We start from the raw sequence: 26706 nt of genomic DNA, 5'->3' as shown, positions 1-26706 counted from the left end.
TTTTTATTTTTTCAAAATAAAAAAAAATATATATATTTTTATCGTGTAAACACGCTTTTGTGCTGTGAAATTCCGTTTATTCTGTGAACGTTCCCCTACCTAGGCGTGTTTGATAAATATGCGAAATGATTCACGGAAACAAAAGGAAGTAAGAACGCCGATAACGGCCGTGGATGGATAAACAAACCGTTATAAACGGTTGACAGACCCTCCAATCAAGCCAGGATGGACCACTTTGCTGGAGAGAACAAGATTTGTTTATACACACAAACTGTTCAGCTGTTCGGAAAATGTTTGATTGCCCGTTATTAAATTTGTCTACCCACCTCTCTAAAAATTTCGTTTCCTCGTCCGCCCTTGTTTCGAAAATGAAAAAGTTGGATGGACTCGCAATAACTAAAAATATAAATTCGTGCAGAATAAGCAATCGCATGAAAGCAATGTAAAATTAATAATAATATATTACTGCAAAACCAAAAATTCCTTAATATCGTAAATAATCTAATAATGCATTTTTATATGTTACTATTTATATAAAAGAATATTTGGCCCTATGTATAAGAATTTAATATGTAAATTTTCGAATGCACTAAGTTACTTATGTAGTGAAATAATTTTTAAATAATTTACATTAATTTTAACCCATATGTGATTAGTTACAAATATATTTTTCATTAATTTAAAATGATAATTTTTAAAAGATGCAGATTGAAATGGTTGCAAATAGTTTGCGTTTCTTAATCTTTCAGGTAAAGGATAAACTGACTTTTATATTTTACCATCGGGAATATTATTGACACTTAAGTTCTAAGAAAATAAAATACAAAGTTATAACAGTATTGGAAAATAATTAACTTTTAAATTTTCTAAAAAAATTCACAAAACATGCATTTATTCCATTAAAGTTATAGCATATTTTAAAGTTTACATATATTCTTTAACCAACCAAAAATTTTAAGTCCACAATTGAAAAAAATTTTTATAAACATATTATCTAGTAATTAAGTTACAACAAGAATTTTGTCTGCAGTGAACCAAATTTCCCAAAATAATTTACTGGTAGCATATATTCTAAACTATAAGTTCCAAAATTGGATTGTCTACTTTGCGCGTTTTATCATAACCCTACAGATTTTTAGAAATTGTGCGTTATCTCAGTAACGCCTTTTCGGCGAATAACTTGAAAGCCAAAATATTAATCATGAATTTGTATTCAGAGGGCTTTAGTGTTAACACTAGTGCAGCATAATAACTTGTCACGTGTAAGTTTTATTTGTAATTTGCAACTGACCTATCCGCACCCACAAGACCTAATCATACCCAATTGCTCGATGTCATTTGCTAGTGGAACAAACATGGCACCAAATAGCAATGCAGCTACACCACTCTTCCTGATCGTTACACGTTAACGTAATGCTCCCCATAGAACACTTATTTTTCGTTACGCTACTTTCACTTACCGTCTCATCACGTTATCGTCTCGACTTGCAATACAAGTTGTTAAGGAAGTATCGCTGGAGAAGTAATAAACGTTCACGAGTTAAGTCACAGCCAACAAGCATCCACACAACACAAACCACCGGCGCAACACAGAGGCAAGAGTAAAACATGGCGCTCCTGCGGGGGAAATCCTACCCCCCCCCCCTTCACCATATACGAGCCTAGCTCGAGAGCGACTTTATCGCCCCCGTGGAGCGGGGCATGGAGAGAGGCAGACCTCGGGTCGCATTAACTCGCGTTTGTCACCTGCAGTCGTAACTTTGCCTCGCACGCTCTGCGGCATCGAACGGCCGGGCAGGCAATTACGCTCGCCACCTCTACCGTTAACCACACTCGCCCCTCCCCTACCCTCTTACAAACAATACCGTCTCCACGACCTCGCCCGCAGAACCGCCGAGCCGTCCAATCCCGTGCGAGAGGATTCTGCCCACGCACGCCTGAGACGACACCGGATTCACTGTAGAGCGTAATGACTAGGGGCTGGAAAAATTCGCGTATTCAATGACCTCCAGGATAGACTCCAAGATCCTGTGCATACTCGGGCAAACGTCACCTGTTCATTGGCTACTGACGTGTGAGGCGTCTCAATTGGGAGACTCGTGATTCGACACTGCTTTGACTAAGGGGCTGTAATTGGCCCACAGTCCTCCAGGTTAACAGTGAATCAAAAACAGATGTTGCATAAAAATACAATTATTTGCATTTTAGCGCGTCGTGAAATGAATCTGCGAATTTTTCTGGTCTCTAGTAATGACTTGTTATGTGTAAGTTTTATGTTAACCTGAAAATTCAGTTTCTTGCAGTAGAAGCTTCACATGAGCAAGCCACAAGACCTGACCACACCCAATTGTCTGACGTCACCATGCATGTTCTGGTGGAACAAACACGGCACCATTTCTACGACAAAGAATAACATTGCGTGAGTTTAAATTCGTCTCCATTTATAATGATCGCTACTTCGTTAATTTTTGGTGCGTTATATTGTCTTTCGTGTTGCCAGAAAGCTGCTTTGTCTGCTCTAGTTACAACTTTGTAGTCAACGGTTGTCATTTGATCAATGGCAGCATTGAACAATTTGAATTAATTTGTTATATTGATCAAATAATCTTTGTAAATCAACGACAATTTATCTTTTAGTTTTGAGTCGTTTAGGTTTGAATCTACAACGTTGAAATATTTATTTATAAGTGTTTCCCATGAAATAAATTGGAAGAAATTTGTAATCATCGTTTGGCATTGGAAATGGAGATCCAGCCCGATGATAGATTTGTACTTGTATTTTGAATTTTAGCGTGTATTACAATATTTGTTGCACCGAACGGTGTAATTCGGAAACATTTATTGTATTTATACATGTTGTCCAAGAAATGTTTCGATTGGCTTTATCACCTGATCCCAATGTTGATAATGGTTCGACTGGTGAATGCAATTCTGGCAATTTCACATTTCCAGTTGCGCAGCACATTCCTTGTGATTCATTCTTAAATTTAAGTGAACTTCAATATACGCATATGCCCTAATTCATCAATTTTTTTCAATAACCACACTTAGATTACTACTAAAATGATAATTAGGATCGTAATTGAACACACTGAGATTTAAATCAATATACAGCATTTGTCTAGATCGACCAGTTCGTAATCAAGCGGCTTCCAGTCTTGCTTGAGTTTTTCGTACTCGAGTGATTTCCAGTCTTAATTCTCGTTGCTTGTCTGTTTCTGAATCTCGTGATGTTTTTTCCCTTTTTGCTTGTGCGCTAGATCGTCTAATAGCTTTTAGTTTAGGTGGCATAATTAATTCGACAGGAAAGTATATTATATTTTATCACAATTACAAATTAACAATCAACTCCATTAAGTTTGCTACACATTTGAAGTCAGATACTATAAGTACGTAATTTAAATGTTAAAGAACCATAGAAAAGATAAACTGTCATAAAATGCTTACTTGTAAATATAAGATATGACTCACGCGCAACCTATTGAACGTTATCTCACATGGACAGTAAACCTCCTCGTGTATTAATGTCCAAATGAGCAAAATTTCATAGAGGTCTGAAGGAACAATGGGTCAACAATGAAATGGCGAAATATAAAAATAAACAAACTATCTTTTAAGAATTGCTGTACCCAGCATGTTTTTTTATGAATCCTTGAGGGCTTATATGTAACACGCACATAACTTTCAGTTCACGCAATTTCAGGTCTCACCAGGGAGGATAGTAAGTTCTCAAACCTTACTGTATGACCGTTTTGCGGGCATAGAGAAATGATACTCATTCACCTTTTTTTAAGTATATGACCTATGATTGTTTCTGTTATGAAAATAAACTTACCCATGGCGATTGATTAAAAGGTATATAATTCTGATGTGCTGCTGATGTGGCGAGTTACAAAAAAAAAAGGACCGTAAAAATTAGAATCTTTCTCCATGAAAAACACTTCGATGTGAAAAATTTCATTGCAATCGGACGAATGGTTTAGGAGCGCATAGAGAACATATAAACATACAAATCATTTATTCATATATATATAATACATTTTTAACTCAATCTTCCACATTGCCAAAATCATTAAAAGATATGACATAAAAACTGTTGACATGAATGTAGCTTGTTTCAATATCTGTTTCTCCCTATCAAAAAGTAAAATCGTGTTAAACAGCAGTAATCAAGACTTAAGTTTGCACATCTTTGTAAGTGTGTGTTTATTCGAGGAGCGAGGAGTGTTGACGTCACGCCAGGGACGGACACACGCAGTCTCCCCGGACCTGGTGCTCGATCCACGGCAGGTAGTTGGCGACCCTGGTGTAGACGCCCGGCAGGTAGGGCCTGGCGCAGCCGCGACCCCACGACACGATACCTGCGGGCACACGGCGAAGCTCTAGAGCCTCGTCGACGAACTGACAGTCGCTCGCACCTGCTTCTCAAAGCTCCAGTGCTTCTTTGCGAATACTTAACAACTCCGTAAGGCTGTAGCTTAGTTATCTTCCTCCATTATTTTTAACATGATTCAAAATAATTTCACACTGTAACCTCATTTTATTTTTTATAAAAATATTTTCTTTAATAGTTTTTTTTTTCATGTACTTAAAGCCAATTTTTATGTCAGTCCCGGTATTTACTTAAAACATGAAATCCCTCGGAATACAATTTTGAATTATCCGTTAGTATGTATCCTTCGCACTTAAAACTATTTTATTTTTGGGATAACATTCATAAGTAAAAAAATAGATTTAGCTTAAACCATAAAAAAACCTTAAGTTTTTATGGTTTCAGGAAAGCTTTAGTTTTTGTTGATTTACGAATGATGCAATAAAAATAGTTTCAAGGCGTAGGCTACATATGAACGGTTATATTTCATTATTTCAGTACATGCTAGGACTGATATTAATTTTTTTTTCATTTAGTTCATTAAGCCCATAAAATTAGGACTTGTTTGTTATAAATACACTTACATGATAATTATTATATGTTAATCCGTAATCAGAAAAAATATAATGTTTAATATTACAGGTGTGTAATTCAGAACTTCATTGCACGTATTATTAATATGTGACGTACAAATTATCACACCATTAAAAACCATTATCTTAATCTGAAATTCAATGAATTCAAACTATGAGCGTATAATAAAAACTGAATTGTTGTTAAATTAATTTATAATCTAGATGGATTTAGGTTAGGAATGAATTATTTTGTTTTAGTTTAGACCTTAAATCTAGCCGATATAATGTTAATATAAATAGTAAAACTCATTCGCTACCGTAGAGTGTCATTTTTATTTCATGTACGTGAACTAGAGGAAAGCTCCTTTGGAATCCATTTGATACATTTTATTAAACATACGCCATTGCTTATTTACACTGCATGCAATAGAGAAATCTCAAGAATGGACAAATAAAGATTAATACACAAACACAAAGAAAAAAAATCCACAGATGTTAAATTATACAAAATTTCGTGCGCGGAAATCAATGTTTTTCTGTCTATACATCTAATGTTTGTCATCGACTAATTTTGGCTATTTTCTGTGTGTTTGTGAATTAATTTTTGTCAGTATTTCATGTTTTTTTCCCCTCTGGCATACAGTAAAAGCCAGCAATGTATGTCCAAAATAGTGTTTCAAAACAAACTACTCGGTTTGCATTCCATTCATAATTTTTACTTTAGGTCATATCAATTATTTTTTTCGTTTTTTTTTCGTGGCATAAGCAGTTCAAAAAGTTCAGATGCAAAAAATTTATGAAAACTTTTATGTTTAAATATTTCATGTATTCCTTTTTTTTTCTGAGTTCATTCAGTAACGAAATTACAATTCTAACCATTTGTGACTTATGAAGCCGCAAGTAAATTATTCATAATCTGCGGTGTTCAGGAAAGCCATTTGCATTTTGATGTACACTATTTCGTCTAGAAACAATTTTTAAAGATTTTTTTTACAGAGAGGGTCTCAAAGTGAAGTTAAACCATTTATTACATGTTCGCTGCGCTCTGGCAGGTGGGACGGAACTAATTGTCACATTTCCGCTTATCCGCTCAAGTAGAATGAGAAACGCTAAATCTTCTTTAAGAAACTTTGATGAGTGCCGAAATTAAATTCACTTGAGCGACTTTCTTGTCTTAAAAGTGAGCGTGAAAGGTGCCGTTCATAAATGGGGAACTAGCAAAGCTTCTTTACGTGTTTTTAAGTCGATGCGGCATTTTACAGAGAAATAGATCAGACGTGCAGCGAAAAGCTTTCAAAAATTTAGTGTCGCTTGGCTGAACGAAGGGATGTCACGTGCTGTGCAAACTAGCAAAGCGTGATGTTTATAATAGTTGTCAGTACAAGACCTAAACGTTTGCGTTCGCGCTTCTGTAGGTCCTAAGATTTTTATGGGATACAATACTCTTTATGGGAAACTGTTTTCTCAGAATCAACTTTTTTTTTCTAAATTTCTTCGTTATTGATAATGCTATAAAACGTTAAAATAGAAAAAAAAATTGCGCTATAATTGTTGGCAATGAATAAATGTCACTATTTTACTAATGAGAGAAGGGTTGAGAGCAAAAGAAGTATCAAAAGAAATGCAAGTTTTGAGTTTAATTAGGACGTGTTTTCGTTACGCTGCAAAAAGTAGTTACTTCAGAATCATATTTTATCTAACAGCATTACTTTCATAAATTAGTGTTTGCAACTTATTTTAGTTCCTTGGCTAGGACTATCCAAAGCAATCAACGTACAACAGATTTCTCATTCTCTTTACATTGAAGAACATGCGCTGCATTTTTAGTTGATAACAAATAAAATTTTTAAAACCAATTTTCTCAACGAACATAATTGCAAATAAGTTCTGTTAGTTCTAAAATAATAAGTAATAATATGTAAAATTACTTTTGGACTTATGTCTGTTTTAATTGATTTTTTTTGTTTTCACCAGAGTAGCATTTTGTAACAATTGTATTATTGTTAAAATGGATAACTTTTGTACCATAAAAATTATTATTCCTATGTAAATAACTGAAAGTAATAATATTTTATTCCCAACCAATTGAACAGTGTAGTTTTATAAGATTTTCCAGCATTCAAATTCGTGTCTTATGTGCCACTATTTAGTTGTTTATTTAGTTATTAAATTAATTAATTATTACAGTTAAAATAAGTTTATTCACAGATAGGGAAAGTTATTTTTAATTGGATTTAAAATGTGTTTCAAGGCATTGGAATCTGCTTTGAATTTAATTAAAAGCAAAAATTAGTCCTTATATCGAAAATAAATAAGTGAATAGTGTCTCTTTAATATTTAAGCATTGTATCCTATGCAACAGTATATTCACATGCGTGACATTTCAACAAGCTACTTTTAGAGTTTCAAATTTGAGTTTTTTTTTTGGCGGGTTCTGTATATTTGTTTCAGCATCAACGCAGGGATTTTTTTTTTAAAGTCGAACATCGATCAACCAAAATTCGCCAGAGGGAAGCCAGTTGTCACATAACCGGACGCAGTTTTTTTTGGTCAGGAGAGGGGGGAGGGTCGCAAGGGAGGGGACAGGAGTTGGTGAGGAGAGTGGGCTGGAAATTTGATACGCGAGCCCATGCGTCACAGGGACACAAGAGTAACTGCAGTCCACCGTTAATTCGCAATCGTGCGAAAACACGGGGCAAAAAAAATATTAAAAAAATACGAGCGAATCTTTTCGTACTCGCCAGTGATGTGTAACATCTAAACTCGGTAACAAGCTAATTTGTGTGTTATCGTTATGCAAATACACTTATAAATCTAAACTCGGGCTTCGGATAAGATATTGGTGTATAATACTTTAAAATAATGCCGTGAGTCATAAATATGCACAAATTGTGTTTTAAACTACATATATTAACGCGAATCACACGTAGTTTTCGCTCTCGCCACTAGCAGACAGAAATTTTAAACTATATAATGAAACGGCTCCGAAAGACTTAAACAAAATACTCATTAAACAGTTAACACTATAAATTTTCCATTTGGCTTTGCGAACTTTGGTTCGCGTCATCCTCCACAGATGGGAGCACAGTAGTTATACATTCACGAAATCACTCCTACCAAATGCCGTATACCGAGAGCTAAGATGTAACACATCAAAACATTTGTCGCCTGCTTACCAATAACCTGCAAGCTGCCTTGCCCGTCGCCGATGTGCAATGGACCGCCACTGTCTCCCTGAAACAGTCCCGTCATTCACGTGAGAACACACTTTTTTTTCTTCTCTCGTGCTAGCGTGTGTTCGTGTATTACGCTCCAAGCCTCGAAACCGATATTGCATAGTCAGCTGTGTGCTTCTCCCTGCAAACGCAGGCAAAGCAATCAACGAGGTTTATATGTCTGGACAAAGATGAATGGCCGAGGCTGTGGATTCATCATCAGATCCTCGGAGTTATTATTCCTGGAGTGGCGTCTGTTCTAAAGTTGAAGTTAGCAAAAAAATAACTATGTAAAGTCTACTACTAGAAGTTTGTTCAATACCTTGAAATTAACTCGCTAGGAATGTTCGTAAAAATGCCAACATGAAATGAGTGCTGTAAAACAAAACATTTTAACAACCCTTTATCTAGAAAATAGCGATAAACTTCATTGAAACCATTTAAAGGTTTCTTATCCAAATGAGAAAGGTGAATTGAGGGGTCAATATTTAATTTACGTAAAAACATGGTGATGATTACGCTAACCAACTTTCTAACGTCTTACCATTATGAGTATCATTTGTTGTTTCAACAATTATTGGTACATTACTTCAATGCTATATGTAACTAAATGCTGCAAAGTATTTGTTTTCATTTCGTAGCTCAACGTGGCATAGGTAAGATACTTATTCCTACAGTTTATAGGGATCGTTCGAGGATCAATAAAACCTTTATTAAGTTTTAAATTTGCTTTAATATCAAACTTATTTATTACTATTTTGCAGCCACGAATAAAAAAAATAAAAACTACATAAAATAAATAAAAATGTTTCCAAACAATATTTATGCTCTAATATATAAACAAGCAGTACAAAATATAAATTATTACAAAAATTGTCAAAAATTAAAAAAAAAAACACAAGTGATAAAACATTGCTCTTAAGTTTGTTGCTTACCTCTTTCATCAAACTGTGAAGCGTTGTTAATTGAGAGTAACATTGTCTAGATAATGAGTAAATACACATTTATTACGAGCACGCGCGTGTGTGTATGTGTGAGGGGGGTGGGGAGGGTCATGTATAAACAATGTATTATTTTTGCGAATTATATTCTGTGATATGTAACATGTCATAAATTAATTTGTAAATTATAAAGGGTGTACGCCTCCAACAAGTTACACTTACTTTATCGTGACGTACGAGGTGTGTTTCGTGGCATATATGAAAAGACGCAACCCGTTGCACTTCCCAGTGTGAAGGCAGCTCAGCTAGCCTGTGGGTTAGGCAACCCACGAAGCTTGGGCGAGGGTATATTAGATAATTCTCATTCATTGACTGTTACTTGGCGCCGGAAGTTCCGCCCGGTGCTTATGCATTCCACGCAGCTTCGGCGAGCGGAATAAATAGTATTCTGGCACGCAGTTATCGTTGCCCCTGGAGGGGTATGTAAACTCCAGATTTTAGAAAGGCTCCGCCACTACGAGAGACCCAGGAAGCTCTGCCAGCCCATCCGCGCCGACCCAAGGACGTCATCGTCGGGGTAAGACCCGTCGCAAGGTGTTGGCATTACGTCCGCAGTAACGGAGGTCCGGGTTGAAGTCCTGAATCATCAAGTGAATACTCGCTCGGCGAGCAACGAGTAAAATTCGTCACAGAAAGTAGCAAACACCGAGTTACAGTAAGGCGTCGACAGGGGCGCGGAGGGGAAGTGGCTGGTTTGAATCTCGGACGAGCGAGGGACACTCGTTCAGCGAGCACGAGTAACCCAACGAGTAGGAGCAAGCGGTCGAGTCGGCGAAGGACCGAGGGTTCAAAAACCGAAGACGAGGACCTAGTGGCAAGCGAGTGGCGGGACAACGATGAGGCGGGGGTTGATCCGACGTCACAGTGCGACTAACTGCGGCCCGTTCAGCTGGGAGGAATACGGCAAGTGTGTCTGGCGCTGACGAGACGTGGGGGTCAGCGACCACAGCAGCGTCGAGAGAGAGATAGAGAGAGAGAGAGAGAGAGATATATATATATAAGAGAGTTGCTCGCTCCTCGGAGAAGCCACACGTCCCGCCAAGAGAGCTGGCGAGCGACCACGGGGCGAGGCGAGTAGCGACAGCGACAGTTTCTGCATACTCGGCGGTATTAACGGTATTCACCGTGACATCCGAGTCAAACAATAAATACGGTGGCCAATAATTTTAATGTAGTTATTTAAAACGATTTCAGAGCTACGTTTAATCAGAGTTGTAAATAGTATCATGCATTTAAATGGAGAGTTATTCCGTGTTTGCCATTAATACTTAAATCATCTAATAATGCATAATTCGTACAAACGTATGTACTGAAGCAAATACCCAGTAAGAATTTGACGCGTGTCTCATAGGCCCTATCCCGTTTTCAGATCGCGAATAAAATGGTTTTCTAAAGTAGTAACAATTGTCTACGTATTCTTCTGCTACTGTTGTCCCTGTCGATAGTGGTTGCAGAAAACTTCACGTGGTGATAGTTGTTTGTAGATACACCTCGTGTGATGATTTTCAAGAGACGTTCGGGAAATGAGCGCCGCTGGCACTACAAGTGATGTATATCATGTTGGTACCGTTTTGAAATTCGGCCGCTGCATCGCTGCAGTCGGCATTCCGCCAATGCGGGCTGTGTACCTACATCTGTTGGCAAGCCACGGACGCCATCATGGAAACATTCGACCGTGGTTACGATTGTATTTAAAATGTTCTCGCAGATTCTTTATGACCAATGGAATGGCGCGTAAATGGGTTAGAGCTTTTAAAAATGGCTTTACGAATGTTCATGATGAGGATTATTGAAGATTAGGTGCAGCAAGTTGACGAAAAAGTGAAACAGAACAGACGTTTTACGATTTCGTCTTCATCTGACGAGTTTAAATCAGGCGGCAGATTGTATGAGGATAAGATTCAAAAGCTGGTTGTACGGTACAATGAGTGCTTTAATATTGGTGGAAATTATGTAGAAATTTAGACTAAGGTACAGGGTTTCATGTAAAAATAAAATTGTTAGGACATAAACTTTTTTTAAAATTATGTACTTATTTAAAAAAAATTGGCGTGTGTACTTATGTAAGCGCGTTAGAAGCTATACTTACTTCACATAATAAAACACTAACTTTAATTTTGCAGGTAAGTGGAGTGATATTATAAATACAGTTTGTAAAGTATAAGTATAATCAGATTCAAAAATTAAAATAAAACTTATTATTCAGTATTATAAACAGGTGTAATAAATAAATAAAGTTAATAAAATAATATATACATTTAAATTAATAATAAAATTAATTATTCTGATGATGTTTACTCTAATATATTAATTATCATTGTTAATAAAATAATAAGGCAATAATTATCAATTATATATATAAGAGAACATAAACTAAATTATGTTAATACTTGAAAATGCTCTTGAAAAAGTTTCTAAATACAATTTATATAACTAATATTCACAAGATATTTTTATTTTATTTAATATAGATCACTAAAGTATATGATTTAAGGGGACATAAGTAAGTTTTATTTGTATATAGCCTTTTTTTCATGATGCAAAAATTACGTTTCATGGTGCACGCACATCGTAAAAATACACGCTCGCGCGTGCGCACGCGCGCATATGTGTATGTATGTATGTATGTATGTATGTATGTATGTATGTATGTATGTATGTATATGCATATATATATGTATATATAATGCGCCTAAAGTTGTATTACTTCCAAACACGCCTCGTACTCGGGAGAGCTGTCGGGGCCGAGACAAGCTGCAGGACAAGGACTTGCTGGTCGGGCCACCGCAAGGACCTCCCGAGCCGGCTGTATGTCGGGGCGAGTTGCGGCTTCCGACCGCCGCGGTCACGGCGGCCGCTCCCAGCACGGGCGGGGACACGGGGGCTCAAGTCTTTCCTCAACTTACCCGAGACCCACTAGTTGGGATGTAACTGATGCTTGGAGACAGGAAGAAAAAAATCTTGGGTTCATTGACCTCCAGGATAGATTCCACGATTCTCTGCTACATTCGGGCAAATGTCACCTGTTCATTGGCTGCTGACTAGTAAGTCCTCTCGACTGGGTAGCCTGTGATTCGATACTTCTATGATTGCTGGTCTCTCAACTGGCCCACAGTAGAGACCGGAAAAATTCGCGATTTGAATTACCAATAGTATAGACTCCATGAGCCTCTATGCAATCGGGAAAATTACACATGCTCATTGGCTGCTGACTCGTGACACCTGTTAACTGGGATGCTCGTGATTCGTTACTTATTTTTTTAAAGGTTTTTAATTGGCCCAGCAGGATTTTAATTGGTCAAGCAGCAAAATGGTAGACGTAATTGGATTCTAGTCTATCGCGAAATGAATCCGCGAATTTTTCCGGTCTCTAGCCCACAGTCTTCAACATTAACAGCGAACCGGTGGCACAAGCAGAACAAAGGTATAATTATTTGAATTTTGGCTCATCACGAAATGGATCTGCCATTTTTTTTTTATTTTCGGTCTCTACTGATGCTTAGGGGCATGCAGTTTTTCGGGAAACGATTTTTCAGACAGATGTTTCGTGATTGGCTGAGTTTCTTTCAGGTCCGTGTTTACTGTCTTGGAACACGAATCACAATTATCCACGGCGGAAGTAAAAACCATCCTGAATGGCTTGGTCAAATGAGGCAATGGCTTCTCTTGCAGGCAGCCACCAACAATTAAGAGGAAGAGACCGCTGGCGGGAATATACTTTATTGCAGTCTAATGTGCTTTCCGATGTTTCCGAGATGGCCTACAGTGATGCTATTCTCTTTTGTGTTAACCCTTTCAGCCAAACTTTGTCATTTCGCAAAATATCCGTGTAATTTTTTATTTTACCAAAACAGTAATAATCTTCGTTTTAATTATAATACACATTAATGTATATTGTTATATAATAAAATATCACTTAACGTAACGTTTATTTCATAAAGACCTTAAATATGATGATGTTAACTAGAATGTAGGCTACACCACGACCCACACATAAAAGTTCAATTCATCCATTTATCATTATTAGAGACCTGCAAAATTCGCGGATTCATTTCGTGATATGCTACAATACAAATAATTATACCTTAGCGCTGCTTCTGCAATTGGTTCACTGTTCATCTGGAGTAATGAGGGCCAATTAGAGACCCTCGCTCAAAGAAGTGTCGAATCACAGGCACTCGGTCGAGACGACTCACAAGTCAGCAGCCAATGAACAGGTGGCATTTGCCCGAGTGTGTAGAGTGTAGTGGAGTCTATGCTGGAGGTCATTGAATCCGCGAATTTTGCAGGTCTCTAATCATTATAATATAAACTGTCTACTTCGAATGACGAATGAACGGAGACGTCAGCAGTTACAGCGTCGCCAGCGCGAAGCAGCGACACAGCGCTTCGTCGAGAGGCCGGCTGCAGTTCCGAAAGGAATTTAGGGAAAAAAATGGGAGGGGAGGAAGTCGTAGGAACGAGGATTTTCAACACTGGTTTTAAATATGGCAGCCACGCCTAAAAAAAAAGGGTGCTTTTTTTGGTTGGGGGGGGGGGGGGGGGGGGTAGACCGAGCCGACGGAGCCCCGTTGCCCTGCGGTGACTCTACCCGCCGCATTCCGCCTCGTCAGGTCAGCCGCGACCGCGAGACAAGAACAGCGAAGGCGGGGAAGAATTAGAGACGGTGTGATAGCCAGGCGCTCAGGTACTTCCAAGCATATGCGCCAGGCTATAACTGGACGGGTGACGACTTCAGCTCGCGCATTTACTGTTAGTCTGAACCTGGCAGTAAACTCCATGTCGAGCCTTTATTGAACAGTCTCTGCTTCCCCCTCGAGACCCCCCGAGTAGGAAGAGGGGGTGGTACAGGCTGGGTTTTGAGTCAGCGACATCAACAACGGCATTTGCACGGGACCGCATTTACAGTCGAGCTGATTGGTTCCTGCGGGTGGCCGTGGTTTGGCTGAGGTCCTGACAATGGCACACCAACATCCCTACGCAAGTGTCTTCGACCCTCAGGGCCGTCGAGAGAAACTAAGGTTTCGCCCATTACTTGGTGCAAAAATATTTGAAACCACGTGATTAAAAAGATATTTATCTTAAGACTAAAATATAATGTGGCCATAATTATAAACATGATCTGCAAAATTTGTGTAATCGGTAAGGTTTTCAAATGCGAATTTCTAACTAGAATTGTAATTTTTATTCTATCAGGGTAAACACAAGCATAAAAAAATTTGCATATCATTATGAACATGCGTTAGAAGTAATATATTTTTTGTTTACTTGTAGTCTATGAATTGGACTGAAATTTTTAATTTGAAAAATACATAGAAACAGCGCCCCGCTTAGTACATCTCCCGATGTTCACAAAAGTTTGTGTGTTGTGTGTATATATTGTCGCGGGTTGAAATTTTGCAGGGTTGTTGAAATCAAATTTAGGGACTTTACTGACGGGACTCTGGGCTGGCTGCTCTGTTCACTCGTCAGCGCAAGTGGCGTGACCATGTAATTGGGGCACGGGGCCGGCGCGGCGCGCTGCGGGCTTGCAGAATTTTGTTTGTTTGTTTGGCCGCGCGCTGGCGCAGCCACGGGCCGCAGTTACTGGGGCGCGCTGTCGTAACAAGCCGCGCGGTGTGGCCTGCACATTGGGGTAGAGGGGGGGTAGTCTTCCCAGATGTTCTAGTTAGTTGTTTAGTAAATTTGACTTCAATAACGAGCTTTTGTTATGGTAGGCGCGGCAGGGCGCGCGAATTTAAGCGCAAGTGAGTGGTGACTCGGGGCTCACTCAGGCGGAGGCTATGCGTCTCACCTGTGGTCACGAGTTGTTAGTTCGTTCGTGATGTAGGAATTCAGGCTCACTCAGGCGGAGGCTATGCGTCTCACCTGTGGTCACGAGTTGTTAGTTCGTTCGTGATGTAGGAATTCAGGCTCACTCAGGCGGAGGCTATGCGTCTCACCTGTGGTCACGAGTTGTTAGTTCGTTCGTGATGTAGGAATTCAAGCTTTCGGGCGGAAGCTATGGCCGACGCCAGAGGCCACGAGTCGTTTAATTTAAGTTAGGTCATAATGTAGTCATCTTCAAGCTTTCGGGCGGAGGCAATGGCCCTTGTCACTAGTCGTTTAGTTATAATTTTTTAAAATGTAATGTTCGTTCGGATTTTAAGGGCAGGAGAGGCCCCTACGTTAGTTTTAAGTAATCGATCAAGAAAGGCTTTTCGGAAAATGTGAGTATGGACTTATCTTTGTTTTAATTTTAAGTATTAATTATGATTTGAGGTATTCGGAAGGACTAGGGAAGTGTTTAGTGAAGTTCTCTCATTCTCTCTCTTGTAAGGTCGTTCAATCGTTAAGGAAGTAAAGAGATTATTGTTTTAAATTGTAATCCTGCTATTTAAATGTTCTTTAAAATGATGTTGAGTATTTGACTTTAAGAATAAAATAATTTTAATTAAGTATTATGTTATTTTGCAAAATCTCCTTAGTTCAGCTCTCACCAGACATCCTGTACGGGATGACGAACCTATGATCCTAGGTACAGTAAAGTATTTTATGAAGTTAAGACTAGTTGATGCCAAGCGAGTTGTTTCTATGTAAAGAGCTACGATTCTCGCCCCCCCCTCTGAAGGTGGCACGTGACAGAAATGGCGGTGGCACCGGCTAGGTGTTCGTGACAGAAATGGTAGAGTTCGCCGGATAGGTTCTATTTCTGGAGAGAGAGAGAGGTAGATTTTTATGTTTATTATTAAGTTAGTTTCAGCTTCTGATAGCAGGTTATTAAGAGTTTACTTGAGGAGAGGATTACGGAATTTTAGTCTATAGTGGAGGAAGTCTTTGAGATTTTTTTTTTGACGTAACAGATGATTATTTGAGTATACTTGTAAGGATAAAGTTTATAGTGATAAGTTGTTTTAAGTCGTTGAGTTTATCGGGGATTTTTACGTGAGGAGAATACGTTATAATTTAAATACTTAATAAAGATAATGCAAGTGGTTTAGTTTTATTAAAGTTAATTTAAGATTGTAGGTTAAGAGAATTATAATTTAAAATAAAAAATTTTTGTCGTAAATAGGAATTATTTTCAAGTGAAGTTTGTTTTGTTGTCGTGCGCGTAGGAGACGAGACGTACGAATTAAATCAGTCGAGGGAAGGATAAACGTTAGAAAGGAATTAAAGAGAAAACGAGAGTTTATGTAAAAGAGAGTTATAGAATTTATAGTGATGTTTTGTTTTAATTAGAAAAATGTTGAGAGTTGTTTCAGAACGACACGTCAGTGGACGTGGCAGAGTGAACACGTGACGGGGAGGTGCTGAGACCTAGCGGAGAACGGAGGAACCGCAAGCGAGGGTTGGCGCACCTGATGGAATTCGGTGACGTCACGGGCTCATACGGAGACGTGGACGGCCGTGACCTTGTTTTGATCAGCTGTACGGTAACTTAGCGATAAGAAAATAGACTATTGGTTAAATAAATTTAAATTTAAGTGTGTTTTAGGAGAAGAGGAACTTTCAGTATGTAAGTAATTTATTTTAAGAAGTGTATGATGTATAGGCTAGAAGTGTTTCGTTGTAAGTTGTTTATGTTTTTGTTAGTTAAATTCTACCTCGGTTTTAAAAATATTTTTTTGGGATTTGTAAACAGTAATAAGGAGGTACACTATAAAATCAATAAGCATTGATAAAAGTGGAAGGATAGTTTTTGTGTGTAGAGGGAATTTACTCCAAGGGAACAGAGAAAATTAATGTTTTCTTTAAGGCGAGGGACCCTAAGGTGAGGCGTTGTGTCCCTGGGAAGAAAGGGAATTGTAGCGCAGACCATAGGAGATGGGCTGACTACGGAATTAAGGGTCAGGAGAATCCTGAGAGTTGTGAGTAGTTTGGGGCAGGAGTTCCCCATGGTAGTACCGAAGTGGCTATCCTGTATGGGATAGGGTACCATTTCAATGAAGTTTGTTGGTGGGGTTAGAATCCCTTGTTGTGTAGTGGGCCTATAGCAGATAGGCACTACAGTGAAATTTTTGGTTATTTTGTGAGGTAAATTCCCTGGAGGTTAAGTAAGATTGGATTCAGTTAGGAAGGAGGGAAATGAGAAACATTGCTGTAGAGAGTTAGTGTACTTGCCTAATGTGAAATTGAATTTTAATAAATTAATTAATGAGAAAGTTTTTTCTGGTCAAATAATAATGGAAGGGAATTAATTAATTTTTTTGAGTAAGGTGTTTTAAGTAATGAAATAAAATAAGGTGAAGTAATTTGAATAATTGGGGAGGAATTTCTTTAAGAGTGTAGATAATTGTTTTTGAATTTATTGAGATATTCAGCCAGTGGAGTTTGAGTATGAGAGATACAGTGAGATTTCAAGGAAATCGGTTGTTTATTAATTAGGACAAATGAGATTTTTTGATTAAGAGTCAGTAAGCATAGTTAAAATTTACGACATGATATTTGTTGACAGTTTACAGTTATTAAGGAGAAAACAGAGTAATCTATTTATTTTTATTTTAAGGGTTTGAAGATAAGATTATGAATTTTTTTTTTGAAAGTTTCTTGGGCATGTTTGAATAATTTTTATTTGGATTTTAAGAAATTACAGAGAAAATTTAATTGATTTACATTAGTTTGGAAGTATGGAGGTTTAGTGTTCGATTAGCCCTAACTTGATGGTCGGATCCCAAAAGAATGCCGTAAAACCGATAGCCAATTGAGAGGAATGCGGTAGGCGCTTGTGTAGAGAGGGGTTGTGGGAAAACTCCTTGGGACTGATGGCAGATCAGGGGCCCTAAATAGTGTGTGATGCTGTAAAACCAGTGCAGGGAAAGCCTGGTATGCTTAAATTTTTGGGCACAGGTTATGTAAACCTGGGGTTCCATGGGATTTAGTCATGTTAGCTGCTGTGGGACATTGAGATTTCCAGGCTCCATAGTAAAGTCAATGTAAATTTTTGTTTTCTTAAAATAATAAATTTGTTTTTAATTTTTTTGAGATATTTGATTTGTAACAGTGAATACAGACCCCGAGGAATAAGAGTTGTCATGCTGTGAGAGGAGAAGGTGGTAGGCCTAAAAGGGTACAGGCACCACAGAGGTTATGTGCATTGCATAATTTAAATATAAGGAAACTTGAGAATTTGAAATTTTGTTGTTGGTTTGTACACCCATAAGAAGAGTATAGGCAGAATTTTTATTGTTATGAGATGTCTAATTTAATTGAAAAGAAGAAAGTTTAAAGATGCAAGGTAACATTATTATTGTAATAATTGAAAGAGATTAAGAGGTAGAGAGAAATAGGCAGTTTTTGTTTGTAAGTACTAAAGTTTACATATAGAAATTTAGTAACTAAGAATGAATAATAAGTTAAGTCTAGTGTAAAAGTTTTTTTTAAGTTTGTTAAGTTAAGAGTCACAAGTAATTTTTTTTTTAGAGAGAATGTCTTTGATAGGAAGTATTAGAAACTTATGGGAATTTTAGGGTAACATAAATAATGTAGGTAATGAATAATAAATAGATGGTAGGTCTTAAGTTAGGATTAACATTTGAAGCAGAATTTAATTAAGAAGAAGGAAAATAAATAGGCCTAATGAAAAGAACAAAAAAGGATTTTATGGTAAAGCATTTTTTTTAAGTAATAAACAATGAATAATAATGTTGTTTCAGGGTAATGTGTACTAATAATACAATTTTTTTTAGGACCAAAGAACAGGAATTATGTAATTTAAATTAACATGTATTTTTGAAACTGTTACAGATTCCTTAAGATGAGCTGAGCAGCAGTCCAGTTTACAAGATGACAAGAGTTCGAGAGACAAGATACAAGATCACTGAAACAAGAGCCAAGACTGAAGATTCAAGAGAAGAGAAAGCTGGCAGCCATGGACTTACAAGTGGAGATTAATAAGGTCATGTAAAGTTTTATTTTTTTTTATGGAAGACAGTAACTGGAGTTTTTTTTTGTTATAAACATTATTTACAGAACTTTTTAGGTTATAGTAATGTAATGGAACTAGTGAGTTGTGGTAGCTGTCAAAAAGAACTAATACCTTAAGTTTAATTTTTAAAGTTAATTTTCTTAATTTACAGAGGGATTAGTAGTTTTTTTTAAAACCTTTTTAAGGTTGGAATTTAAATACAATAGCTTATTATAAATGTGTACGAACAGTTCAAGTTCACAGTACTGATAGGTAGGTCAGATGATCTTATTGATTTTGATGATTTGTTGTTTTGAGTTGATTTTTAAGTGTTGTGAATTAGACAATGAAATAGTTCTGAAAACTTAAATTATTTCAAGCTAAGAAATAGTAAAGTTAATTGTAACTCAAAGGACACCAGAATTTAATTTTTTTTTGAATTAGTAATGTTTGAAAATTTTATACTTTACAAGAAAGGTTATAAACAAACAGATCGGATGGAACAAGGATGCAGTAAATCACAATTTCATTTAGAATTATTGATTAGCTTTTGAGGTTATGAAGTAAAAGTAATTATAGTTTAAAAGTTTGAATAAAAAAAAAAATGTTTTTTTTTTTATTTGTTTGAAATAGAAAGTTTAAAAGTTAATTAGTCATGATCTAGGTGGGTGATGGGGTGGGAATTGGCCACTCTTTTTCCCTATAACCTCCCTAACATGGCCTTCTATTACATCTAACAGAAGAAAAAAAAAGAAGAAAAAGAAGACTTAGTATTAGTTAGAATGTTTTTTCATGAAGATACCTGATGAACTTTTTTTTTTATTGTTGGGAAGAATAGTAGCAAGATTAATCAGATGTTTTACTCAGAAGAAGAAGAAGAAGAAGATAAAGCAGTTTTATGACTCGACAAGCCAGAGATTGGTGTTTCCCCTCTGCGCTTCTATTGACTACGTTGTTTACTCTCATGGGATAGCTGGTTCGGCACCATGGAGAGAGATTGGTGGGCATTGTGGTTGCCCCCAGAAGAAAAGAAGAGTAGAAGAGGTTATGGGTGGGTCATGTGAACTGACCTTCAACCCAGTTACTTCGTGGGGACTATTTGCTGTATAGAGAAGATCAAGACTCAAGAGTTATGGAAAATCATTGGAGGTCATGTTTCCCTTCCTTAAGTTTTTCCTATCAAATTATTTGCCTGATTAGATTATGCTAAGGGTGGGATACTTTATGTTAGCAGTTGAATTAATTAATTTTATTTTTTTGTGTGTTTGCATCCTTGCCCATCGATTGCAGTTTAGTAGTTAGTTTTGTATTTGTCAGGCGTGATGGTAATGCCTGTTGATGATGTTTCAGAATTGTAATCTGTTCGTGATGAGGATGGCACAACTCCGAAGCAGATGTGGGGAGAAGTTGTGAGCTGCCCTGGAAGCCAGTCCAGTAGCTGTTGGAGTTGAGTGGTGTTTGCTGATGGCCAGCCCAGGGAGCTACTCTTCTCGACAACACTGACTTCGAGGAGTTGCACCAACCTTCACGAGATAAGAGTTTAATTAATTGAAACACTGTAAGGACACTTAATTTTTTTTGAAGAACGAAAGAAGTATGGTAATAAACGGAAACCGAAAAAAAAAAAAATAATAATAATTATCAAGAATTTGCACATTGTTTAACGAATACTGAGAAACTAAGAACAGTAATTTAATTTGTAAAGAGAGCTTCACTAACAGAACAATTTTTTTAGAATTGAGAACTCGAGCCTCTGAAGGTTCCTGTGAGAACAAACCAGATAAAAGTTTTACATTTAATTTTATGAATACTTGTTGTTTTAAAATAAATCTTATGCAGAATCTAGATGTATGTTCAGACAGCAAGGAACTAAGAAAATTATTATTTTTGTGAAATGAGGAATTTATAGTTATGGTTTAATGGAAAAAGACAATTTGTAATTTTGAGGTAGCTCGATGGGGCTCGAGCTCTGTGAGGGGAGGGTTATGTCGCGGGTTGAAATTTTGCAGGGTTGTTGAAATCAAATTTAGGGACTTTACTGACGGGACTCTGGGCTGGCTGCTCTGTTCACTCGTCAGCGCAAGTGGCGTGACCATGTAATTGGGGCACGGGGCCGGCGCGGCGCGCTGCGGGCTTGCAGAATTTTGTTTGTTTGTTTGGCCGCGCGCTGGCGCAGCCACGGGCCGCAGTTACTGGGGCGCGCTGTCGTAACAAGCCGCGCGGTGTGGCCTGCACATTGGGGTAGAGGGGGGGTAGTCTTCCCAGATGTTCTAGTTAGTTGTTTAGTAAATTTGACTTCAATAACGAGCTTTTGTTATGGTAGGCGCGGCAGGGCGCGCGAATTTAAGCGCAAGTGAGTGGTGACTCGGGGCTCACTCAGGCGGAGGCTATGCGTCTCACCTGTGGTCACGAGTTGTTAGTTCGTTCGTGATGTAGGAATTCAGGCTCACTCAGGCGGAGGCTATGCGTCTCACCTGTGGTCACGAGTTGTTAGTTCGTTCGTGATGTAGGAATTCAGGCTCACTCAGGCGGAGGCTATGCGTCTCACCTGTGGTCACGAGTTGTTAGTTCGTTCGTGATGTAGGAATTCAAGCTTTCGGGCGGAAGCTATGGCCGACGCCAGAGGCCACGAGTCGTTTAATTTAAGTTAGGTCATAATGTAGTCATCTTCAAGCTTTCGGGCGGAGGCAATGGCCCTTGTCACTAGTCGTTTAGTTATAATTTTTTAAAATGTAATGTTCGTTCGGATTTTAAGGGCAGGAGAGGCCCCTACGTTAGTTTTAAGTAATCGATCAAGAAAGGCTTTTCGGAAAATGTGAGTATGGACTTATCTTTGTTTTAATTTTAAGTATTAATTATGATTTGAGGTATTCGGAAGGACTAGGGAAGTGTTTAGTGAAGTTCTCTCATTCTCTCTCTTGTAAGGTCGTTCAATCGTTAAGGAAGTAAAGAGATTATTGTTTTAAATTGTAATCCTGCTATTTAAATGTTCTTTAAAATGATGTTGAGTATTTGACTTTAAGAATAAAATAATTTTAATTAAGTATTATGTTATTTTGCAAAATCTCCTTAGTTCAGCTCTCACCAGACATCCTGTACGGGATGACGAACCTATGATCCTAGGTACAGTAAAGTATTTTATGAAGTTAAGACTAGTTGATGCCAAGCGAGTTGTTTCTATGTAAAGAGCTACGATTCTCGCCCCCCCCTCTGAAGGTGGCACGTGACAATATAGAGGTATATATACCTGTATATATATGTACGGGTGCATGTTACAACATGAGTCTGCAATCTTGATGACTTTGACTCGTGGCTGTAGCAGAAACATCAATGTGCACTGGACTTTTAACCTGTTAAATTTCCTTCGTGTAATGCGCGCTCATACTAAATTTTTCCTCTCAAAACGCCTTCACAGAAGAAAAAAAAAACTGTACTTTTACTAAATAGTCCTTTGGAAACACCTGGTGGAAAAAAAAATATTTTGTAATACTACAAGAAAGATATTGTAAATTTGGACACCACATAGATATATTATTTTTTTGCATATATGAAACATGTTTTTCTAGATAATACTGTGTGTTTATTACAAAAAATGGCTTATAAATATATGTAGATATTAATTTATGTTTCATTACAGCATACATAATGTTTTTAAACCATGAAATTGCAATAATTGGACCTTATTTTGTTTCATCATGCTTATTAACGTGCGCAGTTAATACTTGGAAGCTATTCGGGTAACGGGTTACAAAATAACTTCAACTATTGGAGGTACCGGGACAACACAAGGCTTAACCCAGTAGTTTGTAGTGGTACAGTTTTTGACGTGACAATGTCTAATAAATCGATGAACGCCGGCTGCACGCACGAAAAAGTGTCCCGTTTCGCACATTGTTCCGTTACGATCATTGTTCCGTTACGCTGCGTCCCGTTACGCTTACTGTTCCGTTAGGCTGTGTTCCGTTACGCTTTCGGCGAGTGCAGTAATAATAGGTTATGTTACAATTGACTAAAAAATTATGGTGATTCATATAATTGATGATAGGTATTTAATTATAGTTTATTTATATGGAAACTTTTTCATAATTATATTAAAAATTTAAAGCTAAACGCCAGTTTTTAAAATTAATTACAAGTCATCTACACGTGAACTGTTTCGTCGACTGTTTATAAAGTGAAGTAAAAAGTTAATCTGGTTTTCATTGCGTATCACAAACAACATTTCGGCAATAAAGGTTAATTATTCTCGCATTATAAAAATATCTGATTACTAGTAAAATTTCAAATATTTATTATTTTATTATTACAATAAAAATGATTCAATTTTATTCATAAAAGTATGCAATCATTTCATCAATGTTTTGTTATGACGTCACGTCAAACTATCGTCCGTAAACCGACTTTACAGACAACCAATTTTTTTTTCGTGTAAATGTAAGGATTTACAAACATCTGTGATTTCTCGTGAATATTTCTGTTCCACGTACAAAAAAAAAAGGAAGAAATGATCGTGAGTGCAGCAGAAGTAAAGAGTACGCTAAGGGGCTAAGGGGCGACTCACCAGGCACGCGTCCTTCCGGCCGCGCAGGTAGCCGGCGCAGATGACGTCGTCGGTGATGCTGCGGGGCGGGTAGTCGCTGCGCAGGCACTGCTGGCGCGTCATGACTGGCACGCTCACCTTGTGCGGCAGCGCCGACGTGTGCGACTGCTCGCTCGTCTTGCCCCAGCCCGCCGCCACGGCCACCAGCCCCGAGTAGTCCTCGTCGCCTGCGTCACCAGCATGTTCGCCTGTTCTCGCGGCGCAAACACACACTCGGACACCGGCATTTCACGCACAATTCTTTAAAAATAAATCCTAACGCAAATCACATTTAGTTACCACACCCGCCGCTAGGATTCGCTTGCTGGGGGCCTGCTACGAAAACTGTTGAATCATTGGATTAGTTAAACCGTAATTTTTAACTAAGTAAAACGCCTCCGATAAAAGTGGAAAAGACTGAAAAAAAAATCTCTAAAATGGAATTTTACTAAAATACTGCCCACCATTTTAAAATTTACTTATTGTTTAATAATATAAAGTTTCCCTTTTTTTTTTTGTGAATTTTGGTGTCGCGCCATACGTCACATATGGCAGCACAGTGGTTACAGAAATTCTCGTTCCTTCACTTCCGTCGCATTCACCGAAATTTCTACTTTCAAATGCCGTATACAATTAAAATTAAAAAAATTAACTTAACTTTTGATTTTATATCTTTGAGTAAAAGTTATGTATATAATCATATATTCAACAAACAAACGCACGAGTTGTAGTTTACATGAGCTGCTTTTGATTGTTTGTAAAACGTCAATGATGCTCTGGTGCGCAAAGAACGGTACGCGCCTGCATCCGTCACTACATTAGCATTTTTTGTTTCTAAAACTGTAATAAAAATTACTAATCAACAATACTATTATATGACATACTATATAATAATCTGTGGCTTTGCCTTGTATAGAAAATGATGCGATTAATTCTGAAAATGTTTGCTAAATAAATAGACATAATAAACTGTTAGACATATAAAATATTTCATTCACAGCAAAATCGTTTAAGAATGATATTTTCTGACGAGGTTATGCGTTATCCTTCTTAAAATTTGGAATAGATCGAGTATGTGATTTTAAAACTCCCGTTTCAGAGTGTTCGAGAATTTATTTTATCTTGATGAAATCAGACTTATTTTTTATTTCATAGGTAACCAATCAACAAATTTTTTAATATGGGCCTATTTAATTTTAATTATGTCTATACCATTTCATTTATTTCGGTTATTGCGGTAGATACAATAATTAAATAATTTTACCCTATTAAACAAACCTACATTATTTAAGATTTTCAAAACAACCGTATTATTATTTTTAATGTAGAGTAGAGAAATGAAATTTAATTTATAATTTTTTAAAATTCTTCTTTAAGCTTAATATTACACACATAAAAATTCAAATATTTTTTACCCCTTTCCTTTTTTCCCCACAAGGATGCCAATGTGAAAATTCAGACCTAGAGATTTTTGTAAATATGGAAATATTCGTTAACCAAATAAAACCAAACTATCTACATGTATCCTTATTTAAAATTTATTTTGTTAATACTGATTTGGTGTATCCATAAACATTTATTTTATTTTATTTTTTAAAACTAATGTTCACTAGTTGTTACAACTTCAAATAATACATTATATTCCAGAGGACGTTGAATGAGACAAGGTAGTTAAATGTGTGTTTATTAATCATTGCCAACATGTTAAATTATTTTATTTGATCAGAATATATTACTTTTAATGTTAAAACGATATTCTGAAGTATGCATACTTTTAAAACTAAAGTTACCCCTTTTACACCTCTTAGGGGCGGAATCTCGCAAAGTGTGTCATTAATGATGTATGGTTTACTATTTCTGTTATTCTAACGAAGCAAATCACGTCGTTTTTAATTAGTTTCCGAGGACAAATTTCTTGAAATAAACAAAACATTTCTACCCATTTAAGGCCCTTACACAACGAAATTATATGAATAAAATAAAATATGATATTGAACTCTATTTGCATGTTGTATTTAGTTTTTAACATCCAGTTTTAATTGAACTGGAAGTGTTGATTTTCGTTTTAAAACCATACTTACTCATTTTACACCCCTTTAAGATGAATTTCCCAAAATGGTAAAATTATGGTTGGTAGTTATAATATTTTTATTATTGCCACCCAATATACTTTCTAATGCTTTATTAGATTCGAAAATATAATAAATTATACTAAAACCATATTTACCCCTGTTTCACTCCTTGTTAGATGGTAAAACTGTAGTTAGTTGTTTTGGTTTTCTACACATTTGTCTATCCCATAAGCAAATTTGTGGAGGTACCCATAGTTTAATTGGAAATTTTCAAATTGCTTTATGTTCTAACAACTATACTTATATTAAGTGGGTGTATGTTATAAATTTGACGTCACGATGGTTGGTGATCGTTTAGAAAATGCTAGAAGATCGTTTAATACCTGATAAGGTGTTCACTGGGAAGAGTCGCAAAAAGACCTCCACTAAGTGAGTATTGTTAAAAACAAAGATTTTACTTATTACATTAGTAAAAAATTAGACTTCAATTATTTTTTTTTGGAAAAGAGTGCCATAAGTTCGTTTTCATTTTCAAAATTCAATTATTAATATGGGTGGGATTGTTCAGCCAAAATTTACAGCTTATAACCTCCGAAAACAATTTTGATTTTCGAGGCTAAACTGCGTTGGAGTGGTGGATTGGCACGAAGTCTCACTCTGCAGTACAGCGTGAACTTTAAGGGTTGAGAAATACATCGGTCAGTGTTGTGGTTGCCTGCTGCAACACGGAACGAAACGTCGGGACGATATGCCAACCACGACGCAGCTCAAACTCCAAAGCAAAAAGTGTTTACTTAGACAACCGGGCGCGAAAGCCTGCAATCTTCTCACCTCTGTGTAGACAACTTCCACTGCATGTTTAAGAAAGGGGCGCGGTGGTTGAGTGACGTCTGCCTACGTAGCGAGTCGGCAGCGCACCAGGTTTCGTTGCGGGGCTCTGGATTCGAATCCCGGGTAAGACATGGATGTATTATGTGTTGTCTTAATCGTCTCTTGGCGCTTACCC

At 37.2% G+C, this 26706-nt stretch overlaps 1 protein-coding gene across 1 annotated transcript in view; it reads right to left on the bottom strand.

Moving 5' to 3' along the window:
- Positions 1-4233: 4233 nt before the first annotated feature.
- The window catches only part of LOC134542317 (trypsin-like), a 50772-nt gene continuing 28299 nt past the window's right edge, over positions 4234-26706 (bottom strand). Inside the window, exons 6-8 of the mRNA XM_063386467.1 lie at positions 23611-23837; positions 8124-8181; positions 4234-4361 (exon numbers count right to left, since the gene is read on the bottom strand). Coding sequence (XP_063242537.1) covers positions 4234-4361; positions 8124-8181; positions 23611-23837 — 413 coding nt within the window. The remainder of the gene's footprint in view (positions 4362-8123; positions 8182-23610; positions 23838-26706) is intronic.

The sequence above is a fragment of the Bacillus rossius genome (assembly GCF_032445375.1).
Source record: "Bacillus rossius redtenbacheri isolate Brsri chromosome 4 unlocalized genomic scaffold, Brsri_v3 Brsri_v3_scf4_2, whole genome shotgun sequence".
Lineage (NCBI taxonomy): Eukaryota > Metazoa > Arthropoda > Insecta > Phasmatodea > Bacillidae > Bacillus > Bacillus rossius.
Note: the sequence above shows the minus strand (reverse complement) of the source record. Positions and strands in the feature narration are given on the sequence as shown.